Source organism: Euphorbia lathyris, chromosome 3, assembly GCF_963576675.1.
Source record: "Euphorbia lathyris chromosome 3, ddEupLath1.1, whole genome shotgun sequence".
NCBI classification, from domain to species: Eukaryota; Viridiplantae; Streptophyta; class Magnoliopsida; order Malpighiales; family Euphorbiaceae; genus Euphorbia; species Euphorbia lathyris.
The window spans coordinates 85,733,566-85,754,991 of NC_088912.1; the positions used below are offsets into that span (position 1 = coordinate 85,733,566).

Below are 21,426 nucleotides of genomic sequence, written 5' to 3' on the forward strand. Positions count from 1 at the left end.
GATTGAAAGAACACTCGTTAATTGCTGTACTTGAAGAAATTATATTAAAATCAAAGTGATACAGAGAGACTTCTCTCCTTCTTCCCGCTATTGTTACTGTCATCTTCTATTTTATAATTCTTATTCCTCCTGATTCATCTAATGAAATCATCTACAGCATTTTATATATAAAAACAAAACAAAACAAAGTATAACAACTTTAATTATTTCCTATACTTTCTACTTACCAGCTCCCACTCCAATCACATTCTGATGGGAAATTTCTAACGTAGATAGCCCCAATCTAATCCATTTATTTAAATATATAAAACAAAGAAATCATTAGTAAATGTATAACTTTCTTTTGGAAAATTTACAGCCCCAAAGAACACAATCCAACACTGTAATTCCACTCTTTAGAAATACACTGACTTAACTTGATAATCGGAATGAATTAATGTTGGTTGATAGATGCAGGGTACTCTGCAGTCTTGCCTTGGTTAACTACGATTTGAGGGCTTCAAACGTGGTAATTATAAATCAAATGTTTTCATTTTGGTATTCACAATCACGGTATACATCTAAGAAACATAAAAAAAAAAATAAAAAAAAAAAAAAAAAAAAAAAACTAAAGAATTTACTTTTTCAGGATTTTAATGGAAAGCCCTCAGATTTTGGACTATAGCGTAATCAAGGGGGTATGCTGCACCTGAATACTAACGACAGGTAAATTTCAAGCTAATATTTTCATATTTGCAGTCAAAATCAAGAGTATCATTTTCATTAGCAATGAAGTCAAAATTGATTTATCTATAAGTCCTCAATTAGATTAGTTGTGTATTGTAAGTAAATAAAAAAAAAACAAAACTCCGACAAGCTACAGGCAGAGGAAGTAATTCTTCTACTTGTTCTTCTTGCCACCAGCGAGAATACGTTGGATTTGAAGACCTCTGCTGAATGCTTGGTTGAATAGAAGTCTGGTCTGAAACTCTGATACAAACGGGAACCAGGCCAGTACAGCCACCGGCATAAAAATGGCTATTCCCATCATGTATTCATACCCTCTCGCAAGTGCCTTAACTGACCCCCACATTTTTACAGCCTTTATCAGTGGTCTGCATGCTTGTGCTACCTGCTCATACAAACCATATTTATATATATAGCAAGTTACATAAATTATCAAAAATGAATCTGATGACCAAGGTTCTTAATATCTGTTAGAAGAAGCTTGTATGCCTGACTTTCAACATGAAATATGATCCAAGTTCTAAAATCCAAAATCCTTTTCGGAATCATGCATTTTACTAGGGGTGTCAAAACAGGTTATAGTGTTATAATCCTATATGATATAAATGACACAACCAAACGGTCTCTGTAAACCGTGTTGCATATCAGAAATTGACAACCCTAATATTGCGGCATCTAATTAATGTTGTAATAAGAAAATGATGGAAAATCGTAATTTTTTAGCTTCTGCATTTTACCAAATTTTGATATGTGAGATTAACTCGAGAACTTCGATTTTTTTGTTAAAATGTAATCTTTATGGACGAACTAATCATGTTTGATATTCACGAAACTATATTCATCAAAGGACAAAGCTTTAATTTATTTATTTATTTCATTTTGAACTAATGGTTCTATCCACTAAGGGCTACAGTTTAACAAAAATCAAAGTTTAGGAGCTAAATCTGACTAACTCAAAGTATAGGGGCTGAAAGTAAAAATAAAAATTCCAAGTTTAAGGTTCAAAGATATCTTTTTACCAGAAAATGACCATCCGAAATGATGCACCAGACGTAAGGACATAGTAGTTTGAGATGATAGGTATATACCTGCAGAAGTGCCCATCCAGTTGGAAGAAAAGCCAGAAGACTTTGGAAGATGTCTCCAACAGTGAGATGAAGGGTGGTAAACAAAATAACAAGAGTGGCCACACAACCTATAAATAGGAATAACTTGAGAAGTCTAAACATCAGCTGGAAATCTGCACTGAATTTTTTTCTACCCTTGGAAACAATCTGCAGTTTAAGAACATGTTTAAAATGTCAACCAAAGTCATCACAAATTGTAGACAACTCATAAATCATGACTGAAAAGTTTTAGTACGGACCTTTAATAGGAACATCATAGCAACAATTACTAGCCAGGATAGACCATAAACCTGAATCACAACCAGATTAGAAGATGAATATATAGAACCCAAAATATAAAAACTAAGAGCTTCTTTGCATCTTTGTCAAGCTTCAATTAAGAGAAGTTCTACAACACTTTTGGAGAAATACCGACCAATCAATTGATGATATTTGCACATTTTATTTCTTAACACCAATCATCTCCCATGAAGTGGTATGCGCCTCGCTTTTGATTGGTCGGGTGTATTACTCTAAGAGTGTGGTAGAAGTTCTCGGTTGGATAAAGAATAATATACTCACAGCAAGGCTCCGGGATCTACCAGCTGGACTTTCCCTTGTCACGTGTAACTGATAAACAATACCATACTGAAAAAGAATGAAACGGAATGAAAGAATAATCTCACACAACCTTCCTATGAACCCAGTATTGTGTAGATGCTCTTGTTCCTCTTCCCACCATGATTCCCAGCTCTTGTTTGCTGGTACACCAATTCCTCCTTGGTTGCTTATCCACTTTGTCCAATCATCCCAGTCATCCACAATCTTTTGCCATTCAAATCCTGATGGGTTAAAAAGGAAAGGAGCAAACAACCAAGACACCACCAAAAACCACATCGATGCTGTGAGAAATACAAAAGCCATTTCATCCATGTTTGTTGCCCCATATATTTGATAACAAATAAGCAGTACCATAAGTTCCAACCCTTTTGTGAAGTGGCTCCTAGAGTACATCCTATAATTTTCAGCAAATTTCTCATGTCGAACCACAAAACCACGCCCAGTAGCTCTGTATTTTGCCCCACCGTGCAAGATAGTTCGTCCATAATAATGAGCCTTTGTTCCAAGGGAGAAAGTGAAGAAGACAGCACAAAGTTGAAGCTGCATGATAATTATATCACCTAATGCTGTTCTGAACCCTCTCTCAAGTCCTATCTCCATGACCATGGGCAAGGCCATTAAAAGACCAAGCTGTACAACGGATTGAGAAGCCATGGCAGCTTTTAGCGGATCGTTTCCCTTCCTCCTAGCGACCTTCATTATTGAACTCTCTAACCCACTCAAAGATAGGTAAAGCTTGCCATACAAATATACATAGACCGTAAGAACAACCATCTGCATAAATTAATAAGGACAATAGTCAGCTCAGCTGAACCTCCTAATCAGGTGCAGACACCCTTGTACACTGCCATATGTATGGTTAAGAACTCATACATATTTGCATTTCAGATCAAAGGAAGATATGCATCAACATTTTTTACTTGTCACTAATAAAATTGTTTTCAATTTGAATTGTGCAAGTGAAAGGAATTACCATTGCACTAATGTAAAACCCAATTGTGGTAAAATAGCAGGAAAGCATTCGGAAGAAGTCAAAACGATGACCCAATCGATAGATATCCCTACTAAGGGTCTGCTCCCCATTACCGCATGCTACTTTTGCTTCAAAAAGCGAGATTTGATTGAGCCCAACATCTCGACCTTTTCCCACTTGAATATATTCATGGTGAGTAACATTGCCTCGTCTTAATGTTGAGTTGAAACCTACAGCGGAAAATGAATTGGGAAGTAAATGAAATTGTTTATTTGCAGGAAAACTATTGTTACAGTGTTTTCTTTCACAAGGTAATCTTTACCAGCAAAAATGTCCTCGCTCAAATTGATGCCACGGGAAGCCTTGCTCATGCCTCCACGGGTGATGTGAAAGATCCTATCAAACACATCTGGGTGCCCGTAATGGAACCGGATCCTAGAACCAACCATCAGAAATTGAGTAAAAAGTATTAACTTGATAACAACATAGTAACAAAGCCACCTGCATGTTTTCAATTGAAGAAAAGCAGATGCATCATTTGTAGCTAATTTTCAGCTACCTAGATGTCGAAAACTTCACCAAGCCCAATAGCAAAGCAATTTGATTTGTTTTATTCCTTAGTATGATGCAATTGAAAAGAGTATTACATTCGTATAAATGGGAGCAACAAATTACCTTTTAATCAATTTACCTATACTACATTGATACTTAACAAGGACTAATAAATACATAAAGAGAGAAACGTACTTCAAAGGTCTTGCAAGAACTCTCTGACCAATGGTGACAAAGCTTGTTTCTTGATTTGACATGAACCATGCCAAAGAAGAGACACTGTATGATATGAGACAAAATTTTAATGAAACAAGAACAGCTAATGTATTCAACATAAACCAACCCAAAGAGGAGACTTTGTAGAATAAGTAATTCATTATCAGGAGACATAAGACAAAATTCTGATGAAACATTTAAGAAGCCATATTCAACCTTCCAGTGAAGATATGTTCACGAACACCTAAAATAGTAGGTGGACGCACCCCATGATCCTCATGGAACTCTTGTAACAGGTTCCGCATTTTGAATGCTTCTTCTAAATAATTATCCTATTAGAAATAAAAGCAACATATTATCAGGTTTTCCTTATAATCTATAAGGTAATCATAGGGATGCTTCTTGGTTATTATTTACCTGATTCATGTCAATGGCTTGAAGAGCTTCTCCTCTAGTGAATATTATGGCATGGTTCTGATTTTCAGGCTTTCCTTCTCCCAATTTGGCTGAACCCGGCAATTTTATGCGATAAATTTCCTTTGGGAAAGAAAGAAAACAATAACAGGCATGTTTATTACACTTAGCATGGAAAGGCTTAGTTTGTTTGACGAATAATTACCTGATCGAGATTATCTAGAGCTTTGACCAAAACAGAATAGTAAACCTTCTGTACTTTGCCGGTTTCTCCTTCCTCAACTTCATCAATATATGCAACACGTAGAGAGGGATTGCTGTAGAGGAGTCAGAAGGGATTGTCAAATGAACTCAGCAGTGAAATATTTTATGAAATTTAACAGCAGGTTGATATTACCAAAGGGAGAACATACTTAACCATCAAATTCAGGATGTCTGTTGCATGGCGATCTCCACTGCGCTTCTGGTTTCCATAATTTTGACAGGTAGCAACATACGTGAATTTCAAATCAGCCATTGCATCTAGTCGAGCATATGTTGATCTTTGACTTTTCTTATCTTCTTCGGATGGAATGGTTATTTCTTTGTAGCCTTTAAGTATCTCTGCATGCAAAAGAATAAGTCAGAACAACCATCTCCATAACAGAGCATATGTTACTTGGTATGTTCAACACTTATTTGAATTCGGAGTGATCATCTTAATTATTCAATGAATTTATTTATACTGCAGTTTCCAGTGTCTCATGATGATGGTCAAATCTTCTGATTTATTCTACATGTTTTGTCGAACATGAAAAAATTACCTTCCCTCAACTGAATAGGAAAAAAGACCAGAAATTGTAAAATATGTTTGACAAATTTTAAAACGACATTAAACATGAGTATAGCTAATTTCAGTTTCCTACTTAATTGGCCCTATATGCTAGCTATCGCCAAAATATCACTTTTTATCCTATACATGTGAAATAAAACCCACCATACCTTATCAGAAAATATGTTATTCCATTACTTTTCAGCTAAACAAAGCAGTTCAAAATGTGAATGAAATCTGAAAGCAAACTAATGAAATCAGGTTTTATCTCCTTAGGACAATTCTAAAGGTTCAAGAATTATACTTGCATTGCATAAGGTTGGCTTTTTCTCGTTTGCAACAATTCTATTAATGCGAGATGTAACAAAAGCTGAAACCTCAAACCAATGAGCATGCAGTCAGTCAGATTTTTATTTTCTTAAGGTCATTTAAAACATTTCACAATTAAATATCCCCTGCAAAGCTCTGTATTATTTTTCTCCATGATCCTATTAATCGATTGCTCATGATGCCCAAACAGACAGTTTATGTCTTGAATCCACAATTTTATATGAATGTTGTGGAGAAAAAGAATGTTCTCTTACCTTCTTCATTAGCCATATCAAGAAATGCCTGAAGTTTCAGAGCTCGTCTGTAATACATCATCCCCCTAACTGCAATATCTTTAAATTATAAGTAACTGAACAAAATGTTGATAAAGCGATTAAGTAAAAGGAAACAGAAAGCATCAGTCACCTGTGCGGCACAGAGTTTGACCTCTTAAGGAGGCCCAATGACGTATCTGCAAGATATTTTCTTCATTTCCCCAAAGCTCACTATCCGTCTTACAATTGAGCCTTTCCATGAAATTTGTCCATTCATCTAAAAGTTGTGTTGGTATATCATTATGCCATCATATGGATCCATTGAAAAAGCAGAGAAATTAAAGAAACATGTACTGTGAGTTGAAAAGTTTAAGTTACCTGGATAGATTTTTTGCAAGTAGAATATGATAGATACACCATCTTCATTGTCCATTTCAAGGTCGCTCTTAGAATAAACAGTCTCTTCACTATAGTATGGGGTCATGACACTGTCAGGATCAGAAAACCGTTCTTGATTAATTTAAAGCTGATTATGTTCTTAAGTTTACTTGTTTGAAAAAATATAACCCAACTCCAACTCCTTGATAACTTCAAAACAAAATCAAAATCTAGCTTATAGAAGTCCCAACAGTACTTCCAACAAAACAACTTCCATGCAGAGTGTTATAGAATAAGTCAATGAAATAAATGTAAGCATATCTAAGTCAACTAAAGCATGCCTAAGTCAACTAAAGCATTGTTACAGGCTACTGTGGGCCTACAATACCTTCTTGATTTAAGGAGAACCTTATATATATATATATATATATATATATATATATATATATATGTATTGCTCTTAAGTAAGATATATCAATGTAGTATTGCAGTCGACATGGTATCCCATGTATTCCTAGTGTATTACATGGTTTGTGACATGCAGTGACGGTTCCATGACATGATATCAAAGCCTTGTTTTGGCTTCTGTTTTGGGTTTCTAGATTGAGATTCCAGAATTTGTTTTCGGCTTTATGAGCAGAATTTCAGCGTTTACATTTCTGGGCTGTTTCTTTTAGCATTCTTGTCTGCCTTGTGAGCAGACTGTTTGGACCTAGGGTTCCAATTTTCAATTCTTCCACCCACATCGCCTCTCTATTTCCAACATGTCTGTTCGGTCAGTTTTCTGGTGGATCTCCTTTCAGTTGACATTGTTGGCAGCCTCTTGCACAATGTTTATATTGGAATCTGCTTCTCCATTCCCGACGAGAATTGTTGTTCTCCTGTCGTCTTGTCATCTACCTTCCGCCTATCCGATTTGTTCTTCTGGGTTGGATCTTCCGGATTATGTTTATATCCTGAAGTATATTGAATTTCTTATGCTTTATTTTGTTTTGAGTGGTATTGTCTTAAGACTATGTTACCTCTATCTGTGGCAAGCTGAGCATGATTAAAATCCATGCTTTGGCTTGAGGGAGAGTGTTATAGAATAAATCAATGTAATAAATGTCAGCATGCCTAAGTCAACTAGCATTGTTATACGCTGCTGTAGGCCTACAATGTCTCCTTGATTGAAGAAGAACTTTGTATATATACGTGTACTGCTCTTAAGTAAAATATATCAATGTAGTATCTTAGTCTACATGGTATCTCATGTATTCGTAGTGTGTTACATATTTTGTTACACAGAGAAACTAATTCTGGGATAATTAAGAACGTCAACTGGGAAGAGGACACTTTTGTTCTTACAAGAAATGACATAGATAAGCTTTTGCAGACAGTATGCCAATTTATAAAAATATAAACCACACCTGAATGAGAGCATTTTACGGACTGTAGGAGCACGTGGTATATCCATAAACAAGGAATTCGTGAAGAATGAAATTCTCCTACGAGCCTCAAGGTTTACTGGTACATCCATAGCAGATTCTTTAACAGTCAAAAGGAGATGAAGGCGCCGTATCTATAGAACATAAAGAATTTTTCATAAATGCTTTCTTGATGGTGAAATACCAATGTTTTCTAACATTTGAAAATCACTGAGCCAATTCAAACCTGTTCTTCCCACTGCGCAGTTACCGGAGGAGGGAACATTATAGCAGGTCTTGCGTCAGTTCCAGCAAAGAGTTGCCTTCCAGAATCCTTTGCACCATGTCCAATGTCTACCAATTCTCTATATTATTATGCATTGAAAAACATCGTTAATTTTACATGATAAACAAATGATAGTAACACAATCCCAATAAAATGTAGCAAGGTTTTCTAACCGATTCTCATTCACCATCATATCTCGAGTGACTACTTCTAACATGTCCTGCAGCAATAAGGTAACATTACCTCGCTTGGATGGATCAGCATCTTTCTGCAACATGTAAGGAACTGGTAAGTATCAGTGTAGAATTCAAATGTTTGAAATTAGAAGAGGAAACTGCAGCCATCATTAGTATAAATAAATGACTCACCAAAACCTCAACAAGCTCCACAAATTTCTTACAAAGAATAGTCAAGGGGCCCATTCTGAAATTTATAAGGAACGTATGTTTTGAAATACTATTTTCAACTTCTTTGATGATTGTAGCAATTATCCTGTAACATTGCAAATGAAAATTGTTCTTACTTGGTGACAGTGAGAATCACAAAAAGAACACAGAGAAAATACAGATGATTAGAAAGTAAAGGAAAAAACAATGCTAAACATAAATCTATGCCGAAGCACAGCCCGAGGAATGATCTTTTTCCCCTAGCAGATAGCTAAGAGACCCAAAACACCCCAATGTATAAACCAAAACTACCTTTCTCTTTTCATAGCCACGTGTCCCTTTTATTATTTTATTGTCCTTAATTCTCATATAGCCTTATCACATTCTCTATCAGGTTACGTGAAGAGAAATTCAATCGAGCTTTTTGATAGTAAAAGTCAACTCAGTTTAACATAATTTAGGGAAAGTTGAAAAACAAATGTGTATGTTACAAAAAGCAAAAACTTAGTTACAAATTACAATATATTTGTTTCTCTATAAGAAATAAAACTGGAGGACATACTTCGTCTTCATCCTAAACTAAACAAGGACACAAAGTGTCAAGTATTACAACTACATTAAATTTAACACTTGGAAGGTGATCAACAAATTCATGTAATGAAATATGAAGACTACAATATGGGGGGTGAGAACCTTGAAACTCAACTTAACATTTCACTTGAAGGAGAGAGAAAAACAATGAATGGTAGGGAAAACAATGGGGATAATTATCATATGAGACCCTGGTTTCTGGTGGAGCAACATTGACAAATCATTGTGATCGAAAACCAGAAATTAGGGAGCTCCACCAACTGAAACTTGGTGGTCTTATTGCTTATGCAAATAGCTTGAGTTTAGACAAAGCATAAAGCAGAAAATGTAAAGCATAACCATAGAATAAGAAAACTACCAAGACAAACCTTTTCTCATTTTCTCCAATCACCAGAACCTTCAGCACATGCTTAAAGGATTCATAACATTCAATCACAGCACATTTCATGTAGTCATCACCACATACACGTTTCCAGAGGTCAGCATCCCTTGACCAGGATTGAATTGCCATATCCAAAGCTATTGGAATCTACAAATGTAGAAAACATTAGAAATAAAAATGAACCAACATGTGCTTACATTTTTGGAGGAAAGTACACAGACCTTGCTTGCAAGAAGAAAGGGTGGCCATTGAATTAATCTCAGGCTAGGATCTGACGAATAAGGAACTAGCAGCAGATCCATCTCTCTGGATTAGAAAAATAACTATATTAGTCTTAACAGGTTGAAGAAAAACAATAAGAAATACTTTTAGTTATTTAAAATTTATTGTTGCTCCAGGGCCTTTCCTGTCACTGATCAGATCTTCTTCACGGAAACTACATATTACTTCATTCCATAACTGAGCAAATTTCGCAGCCTCACTTCTCTTGCTTGCAGAAACCTTCATAGGCATTAGGCAAACACTTACTTTTTTTATTTGTATGCATATGTGCCCATAAATATACACATAAACATTTCAAAACATGAGTGCAAACCTCAGCAAATCTCTTAGATAAAGAGAAACCCTTCTTCCTTGTTTTATCAGAAGGTACCAAATATGCGTTAAATGCGCCAGGTAAGGATTGAAAGCGTGATCTTAGCATTCCTAATGTTCGTATCTGTAAAATAGAAAAAAAAAAAGCAAAACGAATTCAAAGGACAATGAAAAAATTAACAAATCAGTGAAGCCGTTTCCTCAATTTTTTATATTGCAATATCAAGTTGGTATTCCCAAGTGTTATTATAATGGTCAAATAATTTATAAATGGGTGTTGAGGCGCACAGATTGAAGTATGGCCTGCTGTACGAATCCAGAATATATTGAGCTCCTAACAATCTGCTCAGCTTTTAGCAACACAAAATCATAATTTTCTTAAAGTCAAAATGCAATTTGCTTTCCACACTTGCACAGAAAAAGTCATTTTTCCACCTCAACTTTGAATTTAACCTTGTTAATATATTAAATGTTGTATATCCGATGACTTTTAGAACACAAACTTTGAGCTTAACTAGATATAGCCTGTATTAAAAGGCCAATCAGCTTATGTATTTTATTGAATTTACAAATTCAGATGTCTATCATGTGAGCTGAAGTTAAGGAGGCATTGTGATTGCAAAAATGGGGGCCAATTTATGTCTTCCATTACTGAAACAAGCATGCATGAAGAATGCTACATTTAACCTCATAAGAAATGTGATCTTTTAGAGCAACCTGTATTTAAACCACATAGCCAATTATTTGTTTGAAAGTTATTGAATATTCAAGTCCAGGTCTTTATTATGTTTAATTCAAGTTGAAGGAACCAACTAATTCTCATTGCAAAAATGAGTGATGACTTATATCTCTTCCTTCACTAAAACAAGCATGCATAAGGAATGGCCTATTAAACCTCTGTGTATCATAGACCTGTTCATAGACCCGTTGGCCCGCCCAGCCCGCCCAAGCCCGTTCATCATGGGTTGGGCTTGGACTTGTATATTCATCATTTGACCGAGCCCGGCCCGAGTCTGTAAAAGCCCGCATATAAAATGGGTTGAGCTTGTGATTTATTTTGAAAACCCGAGTTGGCCCGGCCCGGCCCGACCTGCTCCACCTTTATATATATATTTGAGTTTTTGATTTTAGAATAACAATTTCTGTGTTGATGATTTTTTATCAATTAAAATTTAATACTATACGCATACATTATATATATATAATGGTTTACAAAAGTTTGTATTATATTACAGAATATATGTTATAACTATTTGTTTTTTTTGAAAGTAACTACTGTTTGTTAATTTTTTTTTTAAATTAAAAGAATTACAAATATAACTTCACATTAAACCAGTACACATTAATCAATTAAATTTTAGTTACGATTTTATTTGTTAGAATTATAATTAATTTTTATTTTTAATTTTTTTAATATATATTAGTTGGACGGGCCGGGCTGGGATTGGGAATTCATTTTTTTAATCCAACCCAGCTTGGTCCGAGCCCGATGTGAATATAATGCGGGCTGGGCTGGGCTTGGACAATGTAAATATATGGCAAACCCGCTTAGGCCCGACCCGAGCCCGGCCCGGCCCAGCCCATGAACAGGTCTAGTGTATCATGAGTTTCGGCCCAATGTGAAACAATTTTTGTAGAAAAACTTGTTTTGGGGGAATTACCTCTCCTAGGCGATCCAAAGCACCAATAAAGCCACCATATATGGTTGAGAGAACAGCATACCAAATTTGACTATCCATGAAATAGACCTGCATTACATTATAGATACATCATAAATATACTACCATGAAAGACCCAACAAGTCTTCATATGCTTGTAAACAGGATTAACTAACAGTATATTGAGCATATTAGTCATATACAGGAGACACACCAAGATTACTGGTGCCCATAGAGTCAAAACTGCTCCATAATTATTCTTTGCTGTATTCAAAAGATAATTATTAGCATACATTGGTTATTCAGTTGGAAGCCTGGTAAAAAGTGCGAGCAGTCAGATACCATTTGGGAAAAATTCATGCCACTTCCAATCTACATGTTTGATGTTCATAATATCTTTAGTTGGCTTTACTAGAGGCTGTATCTGCAGAAAAACAGATGTGTCATATGCCATTTTGGAGTCACATTAATGGGATGATGATGACAACATTGACATTATCAAGGGAAGCCAACCTGAAGAAAGAAGCTAAATGCAAGCTTTGAAGCCAAAAGTATCACCCAAAAAAATGTATACCTGGAACATTAAGTAGATTTGAACCACAATATTCACGAATACATTGAATTACAATAAAAAAATATGAATTTCCTTAACTTACTTTATAAGTGAAAACTGACTTTCATGCATTCCTCTCCCAATATAAATTCTTGGCTGTGGACAAGTAAATGAAATAAATCAGGAGATAATATAACATTCTCTTTTACCTCCAAAGTTCTAAAATGTAGTTGCGAAAACTATTATTAGGTCACTCTACTGAAGAGAAAAAAAAAAACACTATACAAGTGGAATGTTTGAGCTTGTATTAAGATAAAAGAAGTAATTACTTTAAGCATAGTAGGTAACGAATTGAAACAATATCAGTAACCCTACAGTTACTAGAGTATACCGGTGACCAAATTATAGCTTTAGACAAAAACTATCCTGAAACTATTGGTACTGATTACCAATAGACATAGTCATGACATAGTACCGGAGTCACTAGAGTACGTGGTGATCAATATAAATTGCTTGAAAGGCAATTTAAAAACTTGAGAAATGGACAAGTAAAGAGGAAGGAATAGAATACCACAGTATTCATACCTGTGACCACCATAGAAGAAGTCTGATAACAAGCCAGTCTGAGTTTTCAATCCATCTCCGAAACATAGGGAAGAGAAACAAACCAGCAGCCAGAATATTTGGGATTAGATAGATAACCACAGCTACAATGTACAAAGGAGGAACGGATTTCACTTCTGAAAGGAATGAAAATGAATTTTCGATGCTGTTATTCTTAACACGGAAGGCCTGTGAATAACACAGTGGAAGCACAATGGCCCATGCAAGAGTAACAACTATCTTGAGAATGTTGCGCAACACATCAGTGAATTTCCATCTGTGAAACCCTGGGAAGTTAAGAATAAAGTCCAGAATACCTGAAAAGAAATGGCAATGCAGAAATGAGATGAAAAGAAGACATACTCTTTCAGAAAAACAAGAGTGTTTCCCGAAAAGTGACAAAAGCAAATAAAGGGTTCAAACAGCATAGTTTACGCCAAGAGAAAAAATAAAGATCAATACAGGTATGGGATCTTATTGGTTTCTCTTGTTGCCTCTCAAGTCAAATGACAAGCTTATTCAAACATCATCAATGGTCATATACAACATAGAGGAACAAGTAAGAGACCGATGCACCACACATATATTCCGTTATTAAAACCAAAGTTGGGCAGCAGAAATGTTGGAACAAAATCATTCACCAGTCATAATCATTTCAGTTTATCAAGAAAACTAACAAATGAAATAAGAATAAAGGTGCTCTTCAAAAAAAAAAATTAAAAAAATAAAGGGCGGCCTGGTGCATTACGTGTCCCCGCTTAAGCGAGGGTCCAGGGAGGGGTCCCACCACAAGGGTGTACTGGGGCAAGCCTTCACCAAGAGGCCGCTCTTAAGACTCGAACCCGTGACCTCTCAGTCACACGACAACAACGTTTACTGTTGCGCGAAGGCTCGCCCTCTAACAAATGAAATAAGAATGTAAGGAAAAAAAGTATAATTACTGCCTCAGAACTTAAGCTACACCTACCTATTGCACTTCTAACACTGAACTTTCTCTTATACCAAATAATCAGAAAACAGGCTCTACTAAAGTATTTTAAACCTTGAAAATTAGTTAGTAAGAGTGCTCTTAAATCTCAGAACCAACTTTCATAAGTTAGCATATCCAAGCCACATTTGCAGATGTAGGCAAAAAAAAAGGTCAATCGCTTCAAATCAAGTATAACAAGCATACCCTCCCAGATAAATATTAGTCCACAACTCATGATGTGTTAATTCCAAAATGTTCATCCATTATCAATTTGAAGATTTCAAATTTGTGAAGTGAACAACATAACCTTTGTTAATTATGGATTAGAGAAGGAGCAACAATCATTAGGAAAGTTAAAGAGATTTGAATGCCAGTTCAGGTTATTGCAGGGGTAGTATGAATCCCAGTTCAGCTGCTTTGGTAAAATTTAAATGGCAATTGAAACACATTAAAATAAAATTAGAACCTATGGATAAAAAGTTGCATTTTGGACTACTCAAAACTGTCATTCATTTGCCTCGGTGTTCTTTCTAACATCTTAAGTTTACATATGTTAAGGTGGCACCTCAAATCCTTCACAAAAACTGCTACTAATGAAGTAGGTGCCACCTACCATTTCCTAAAACAGGGTATTAGATTTAGATTCAGATTTAGAAGCCGAAGAAGCCAAGTTCACTTGCTCTTTCCTTCTCAAATGTCTCGAAATATTGATATATAATGGTAACAGCAAGCAATATTCCAGTTCCTGACCCAATTGCTCCCATGAAATCTGCCAGTACTGTAAGTGCACCAATGCACATTCCTCCGAAGGCAGCTGCTGTTGGTATATAGCGGTTCAATTCTTTCTGCAAGTTTGAATCACGGTGCCCTGGCATCACCATTTGTTGTTCCTTGAGCTGTTTGGCAACATCTCTGGCAGAGGATCCTGAAACCTCAATCCATGTTTTTGAGAAGAGTGCACAAGCAGAAAGCATAAATATCAAATAGAACAGAGCATGGAAGGGATTGGCTGCCATATCTGCCAAACTCGCTGGTGCAGTCACATAGTAAGCAAGACCACCAACAGGAACATACTGGCCACCTGAATATTCAGATTCCTTCCATTTCCCCAGCAGATTGACAAAGAAGTTTCCACCATATTTCCTATAAAGCAACTGAGAGATAAAATAGAGATTGGAAACAAGTGCAGATTGTAGAATAATTGGCATATTAGATGTGTAGAAAAGCTTAATTGGATAGGATCCCTGTTGTCCACGGGCATTCTTCGACTTCACAGGTAAAACCACACGAAAACCTTGGAAATAGATGGCAATTAGGAAGATCAGTACGGTGGCAAGCAAATTGGTAACATTTGGAAGATTCTGCCTATAGAAAGCCTCTCGAAGTGCACGAACTTTATCACTCCTTGTGATGAGTAAATGGAACAAAGCAATGACAGCACCTTCAAATTCTGCTCCCCTACCACTGTTAATCGTTGTGGGGCTAAATGCTTTCCATATGATATTTTCACAGATATTGGTTGCTATGAAAAGAGAGATCCCAGAGCCAAGGCCGTATCCTTTCTGGAGAAGCTCATCAAGGCATATAACAATTATTCCAGCAAAACAGAGTTGGACAATAATAAGGATTGCATTCCCGGCACCCAGTTGGCTGACACTACCATACATTCCTGATAGCACATAGGCAACTGCTTCACCTACAGCAATCAAAATGCCCAACAGTTTCTGTGCTCCATTTAGGAGTGCACGATCCTCACGCACATTGTTATCCACTTCAATGATCTTCGACCCAGCCAACAATTGCATCACCAATCCAGAAGTCACAATTGGGGTAATACCGAGCTCCATGACTGTTCCTCGGTTTGATGCAAGAATAACACGCATCCAATAAAATGGATCAGCACCCGTCGTCGAGTGTATGCCATAAAGCGGTAGTTGACTGCAGACAAGGAAGATGAAGAGAGAGATAACAGTATAGATGACCTTCTCTCTAAAAGGAATCTTCCGACCAGCGCTCTGAACTTCAGGCAGAAAAGAAAGGAAAGGTTTCACAAGGTGCAGAACTCTAAATCCTCCACCCATCTCGAATGATCAAATGAACCAAACCAACGAGTTGATAGGGTGTGAGGAATTAGGAGATCCAAAGTTTAATTTTGTTAGCGGGGCGGAGAGATCGAGTAAAAGGGAAGGAAGAAAAACCTCACGTTAATGGCAGGAATCGATAACTGGAATCGATAGAAAGAAAGGAACTGGTAGTTGATAACTGAAATTTATTCCCGATTGTGAGAAAAAGGTTGGTTTTTATACCATGAAAAGTAAAGATGTCTAAAATAATAATTGCTTGTTAATCATTGATGGAAGTAGCCTAATATAAATTGAATAGAGTTTTGGTTTGAGTCTGAAACCTAAACCAACACGTAAATAGAAACCAAACCTAAACTAACTCTAATATATAGAGAGTCCTAACTATTAAAACTTGCAGTCAGACTTCCTTATCAATCACGTGATCCATGTAAAAAGTAGATAAAAGCAATATCAATTAAGAATTTATTACTCTGAAGAAATCGAAGAAGAGCTGCTGTGATAAAGATAGAGGATAAGTGATATAAGACATCCTTCCGCAAAATATTTGAAATTGAGGTCCCACTCCATGCGAAAATGACCATCGCCTGTCATAAACAGTTTATAAAAAAAATTAGACGATTGGCAAAATGATGAAAAATTAGGATGGTCTACCCTGTCATGTGAAATACCTGAAGAGCTAGTATATAGAAGGTCCATAGCCGGTCAAAACTTCGAAAGATGTGCCAAAAGGTCCGAGTTTCAACAAAATATGATTTTCCTGTGCTTCCAGGTGCCATTGGAGATGCCTTTTTCCCCTTCAATAGCAATTAAATTCAAAATAGATCAAAAGATTGATTCAACAAAAGTAAGAGTAGCATCTGGAGAGGATGTTAAGAGTATCAGTACCGTATTATGTGTTGATTTGAAAAAAGATCCATCGTCACGCATTGGCCATCCAAGGGCAAAGCAATCAGTTGACCTGAATAGTAGCAAATAGCAAAACAAAGAATTGATTCTAAAATCTGATGAATTTCCCAATCATCAGTAAGAACTCTATCTTAAATACAAACTAACCAGAAATATTCATTCAAATCATCATAATTGCACCATGCTGTGTGTGAAGCTTTTCCATTTTGGCACTTGCTGGCTTCCTGGAATAATTGCAGCACAAATTTCAGATTGAAATAGAAAGATCTTATGTATGCTAAAAGAACTAAAATATGGTCAAACCTGTTTTATTACACGGTAAATCGGTGTTATGACCTTCCTCAAGAATGCCTCATCATCACCACCATAAGAAGGTTTGATGTTTTCTCCTGTGACTATGCTAACATTTCCGGCCAACAGGCCATGGAGTTCATATGCCATCTGAAATATGCAGATATAAGAGCTTTCATGTATAACTAAAGACATACAGTTCTCACAACAAATACTGGTTACTGAATAAACAAAGAAGTAAATTTGATCATATCATAGTGAGACTCACATTGTGAAAAATGTAGCATAAACATTCTGGCATAAAACGGACGTTTGCTGCTTCTCCCCAAATAAGAAGATATAGGCCCATGTACAGAATTTTTCTCTGTTGTATCTCTTGCTGGCTTTGAGGGAGGCTATATGAAATGACATATAGATGTTTATACTCTTAGTTCCAGTTTATGCTAAAGATGCTTTCTTAAATATAAGCATACTGAAAATGTCTGAAAACAAACAGGAAGCAGCAAATTTATTATATCTCACCGTAAACTGTGTTTTCGCCCTAAAAACTTGCACCAGTTCTTATAATTCTTGAAAAGCTTGTGCATAACACCATCAATGGCTCGTTCATCAAGCTGCATTTACATAATGGTTTAACCAGTTCTCAACAAATAACACTTCTTCAAATATGCAACAAAATTTCTGATACAGAATGCATATGAAAAAGAATAAAACATAAGCAGCAAAAACTTATGCAAGGAACAAATATAAAAATACAGTAGGATAAAAAGAAAATGACAATGAAAAGACAAATAAATGAAATTGACTAGAAAGTTTAGGAAATATGTTTAAATAAATTCTATATCCATATATAGATACATCATATGCTCTCTTCAGCACAATATAATGAATTCACATCAACAAAAACTCAAAGGGAACTACATTTCATATGCTTCAACCATCAAGCATTTGCACAAGAAAAATGTTCTAACATCCAAAATAATAAAAAGCATGGATGAAAAAAGGGAAATGCCTTGTTGAGAGGCTCAGGCTTAGGATTAAGCCTTGTATGATTGTTGGCAAGTAGCAAAATCAAATGCTCCCTCTGGTTCCTGACACTATCCCTCTGCAATCACCGAAATAATTAAAATTGACGAATTACTTTCTGAAGAGCATGAAGTAATTCTGAACGGCAAAGATATCTTTTGTTGTTTTTCCTTTATTAATTTTTGTTTTGGGTTAAAGACATGCCTGGAAGCCAAACATGGCCCGCAGCCAATCAAGAAGGTCCAAATCCCCAGCTTGCTGCCTGTGCTGCTCAAATGCTGAAGGCCAGGTCAATCCACGAGTGTTCCACAGTGCACCGACAGCAGCCTTTACCTGTTACGCAAGGAATGCTTAAACAGCATATTAAATGACACAATGTAATACCTAATACGCTTGACTCACACATGTAGAAAGAGGGAGATATCTTATGGCCTTGCCTCCTCAAGTTGCATGATGGACTGGGATGCCCCAGCAGAATCAAGGGGAAGAATGTTGTATGGTGCATAAATTTCAATTCTTTCTTGAACATCTCTAGCTGCAGCTATAATCTGCTCAATAAGAAATATAAGAACCATACTTAAATAAACCATCAATATGAAAATAGAAAATTCCTTGAGTTTAACAATAATAAAACAAACTAACCTCGGGAGCAACTTCTTCAACTTTCTCTGTCTTGTTTACGGCGCAAAGAACTTCAAAAAGAACTCCTGCTGTCTGATAGGCTTTTCCAAGTTGAGCTCTGTGAAGAAATTAGCCAAGATTCAGTAAAATAACAATATTCATAGTAATTGCAATTCAAACATCAATAGGCAAGTTCGAAATAATGTGGGAGGAAAATGAGAGCAAGATGTCAATAATTATGTATTACCTATCTGCCTGTTCTCCTTGGTCAAGTGATCTAACATACTGCTCATAGTATTGCTGATAAAAGCTCTCAATTTCCCTTGCATCAGTCTTTTTAATCCGTGAAGCAAGACTGGATGCATTGTCCTGAATAAAATTAAATGATGTTTGAATATTGTGCTATTACCAAACAAGCACAAAGCAAGTTGTGAAAAATGTAACCATCCTTCTGACAAGTACAAAAGACTCATTAGTATATAAAGAGGAATTCATCGTACACATGGATTAACACAATATTAGATTTGAACTTCACAGCTTTCCCCTTTTCATCTCACCAACATAATATGTCTTTCATGCTCTCTGCTAGAACTGGACAAAATTTCCCGATTATTTAAATGTGTTTAGCATTTGCATACTTCCAATTTACCTTATAAACAAGAAACGGCCAAAGAATGCAAATATTATTATAAAACAAAAAGTCAAAATAAAAAATCAAAAACTTAGTATTATATTATATTTATATAATCTTGTGGGATCCCAATCCACAATGAGATAATAATGATTGACTAATAGAAAACGACAATACATGTAGGCCATGTGAGCAACACTACATAATCTGCTGAAAAGGGAAAGGATTAAATTAAATAATGATGTAGAAATTTACCCTTTCTAATCTTTGCAGCAAGGATGTCTTGAACTGTCTCACACCTCTTCCAGTGGAGCTTACATCCAATCGATGCGCCTTCTCAAACGCATAAAACCGACCTATTCCGCCGGAAAAAACAGTAACGATGTAACAAATTACTGCTAATTTCTATTTCCAAAGTTTTGATTCAGATTAAACAATGAAAAAACAATATAAACAATAAAATGGCAAGGTACGAACAGAGATACGCCACGCGAGGACGTTCCTGTTCAATCTCATTTGCAATGCGGAGAATCGGGACAATGGACCCTAGAGAAGAAGGTACAACTTCGTTATCGAAAACCTCGGTGGAGAATGTAGTTGTGGCAGCGCTGCGCGAAGGCCTCCGCGTCAGCGTATTTTGGCCTGAATCCAGAGCCGACATTATCAATCAATTGCTAGCTCGTGAGCTAGCACTCGATCTGCGACGACTCTAGCAAGCTCTCCACAAGTTCTTCTATGTATATTATCACCTTCCCTGCATAATGTATGAGGAAATCGATTATTAAGTTAGCTTTTGGAGACTATTTGGTAGCTCAGGAAATGAGGAAAAAAAAAAGAAGAGAATCAGAAGAAACAAACAAGTATCTTACGAGAAATCTCTAAAGAGAGATGTATAAATTTCATAAGCAATATTTTGATCTTAATCAAAACTTTTTTTCCTATTGTTTTTTGTTTTGATGATATAGTGCAAAAGGCTTATTTTGTTTTTCAGTGTTTTCTTACCATGCATTTTGCATGTGTATAGGGAGGTAACAACCAATACACAATATAGAGAAAAAAGGACCGCCTATCATTTTCAGGAATTCATCACCAAAATCATGTCATGTGTTTTCACTACAGGACAAATTATTTTCTTTTTAAAATTGCTCTTTAAATTTTATGCATCCTTTTAATTTTAAAAATATATAATTTTAAAAATATATTATAAAAAAACAAAATATCCCCTTTAAAAATATATATAATGTTCCATATGTTTTTTTTGAAAAACATAAAGAAAATGGTTACAATTTAATTAAAATAATAATATTATGTAGGTGAAAACCACTTTCACAATAAAAAAAAAGTTCTATTTATATGGGGACATGGAATCAAATAATAAATTTTTTTCGGTTTTCTTTTCTGTTGATAATAGATAATATTAATTAATTTTTCTACTAAAAGTAGTTATGTGTAATATGCAATTTTTTAAGTAAAAAATTATAAATATCAAGACATAACACCCATTTGGGTCCTTAAACTAAGACTTCAAAGTCAATTAGGATCCTAAACTATCAAAATCATCAATCAGGTTCTTGAACTAGCTAAAAATCATTAATTGAGTCCCAATTCTAAACAAAAATCTTCAATTGAGGCCTTATCGAAAATCATTCTGTCGAACAGTTTTATACATTCTTTCCCAAACTCATTTTGAACCAACACAGAAATTATTACAGTCTATATTAAATGGTCATAGTTTCTGATTTTAGGATAGGATACGGACTTAATTGATGATTTTTGCTTTGTTCAGAGACCTAATTGATGATTTTAATAGTTTAGAATTCTAATTGATTTTGAAGCTTTAGTTTGGAAATCCAAATGGATGTAATGCCTGTTGGTCCCTTGTAAGGTTGCAAGTATAGTTCCAATGGCAGACTTCTTTTTCTAAGGAAAAAGGTTTTAACAGCGGCGCTGAGTAAACAGTAAGATACTGGCTTAGTCAACTGGTGACTAGGTCAGTTTCTTAGCTTGAGTCAGGAGATAGCACTTAGAATCTATTCCTGAGCTCAGACGTTCAACGC

General features: G+C 35.7%; 2 protein-coding genes across 2 annotated transcripts; both read right to left on the reverse strand.

Annotated features, from left to right (window-relative positions):
- Positions 1–741: 741 nt before the first annotated feature.
- On the reverse strand, positions 742–20,030 carry LOC136223018 (callose synthase 5-like). The gene is made up of 42 exons (XM_066010798.1): positions 19,847–20,030; positions 19,625–19,725; positions 18,986–19,107; positions 18,760–18,856; positions 18,555–18,665; positions 18,322–18,450; positions 18,104–18,196; positions 17,614–17,705; positions 17,360–17,486; positions 17,104–17,241; positions 16,948–17,024; positions 16,780–16,852; positions 16,563–16,688; positions 16,364–16,478; positions 12,823–13,157; positions 12,341–12,393; positions 12,198–12,258; positions 12,027–12,108; positions 11,899–11,948; positions 11,688–11,774; positions 10,028–10,150; positions 9,834–9,933; positions 9,654–9,736; positions 9,419–9,579; positions 8,442–8,565; positions 8,247–8,341; positions 8,035–8,152; positions 7,791–7,942; positions 6,382–6,491; positions 6,155–6,280; positions 6,004–6,072; positions 5,022–5,211; positions 4,814–4,925; positions 4,612–4,731; positions 4,411–4,526; positions 4,174–4,257; positions 3,749–3,861; positions 3,427–3,656; positions 2,415–3,227; positions 2,093–2,143; positions 1,815–2,000; positions 742–1,111 (listed from the first exon to the last, which is right to left on the reverse strand). The coding sequence occupies exons 1-42, from the start codon at positions 20,028–20,030 to the stop codon at positions 881–883; spliced, it is 5,760 nt and encodes a 1,919-aa protein (XP_065866870.1). The 3' UTR covers positions 742–880.
- Positions 13,039–16,210, reverse strand: LOC136223019 (uncharacterized). The gene is made up of 2 exons (XM_066010799.1): positions 14,424–16,210; positions 13,039–13,157 (listed from the first exon to the last, which is right to left on the reverse strand). Exon 1 carries the CDS (start codon positions 15,889–15,891, stop codon positions 14,461–14,463), a length of 1,431 nt encoding a protein of 476 aa, XP_065866871.1. The 5' UTR covers positions 15,892–16,210; the 3' UTR covers positions 13,039–13,157; positions 14,424–14,460.
- Positions 20,031–21,426: the final 1,396 nt, after the last annotated feature.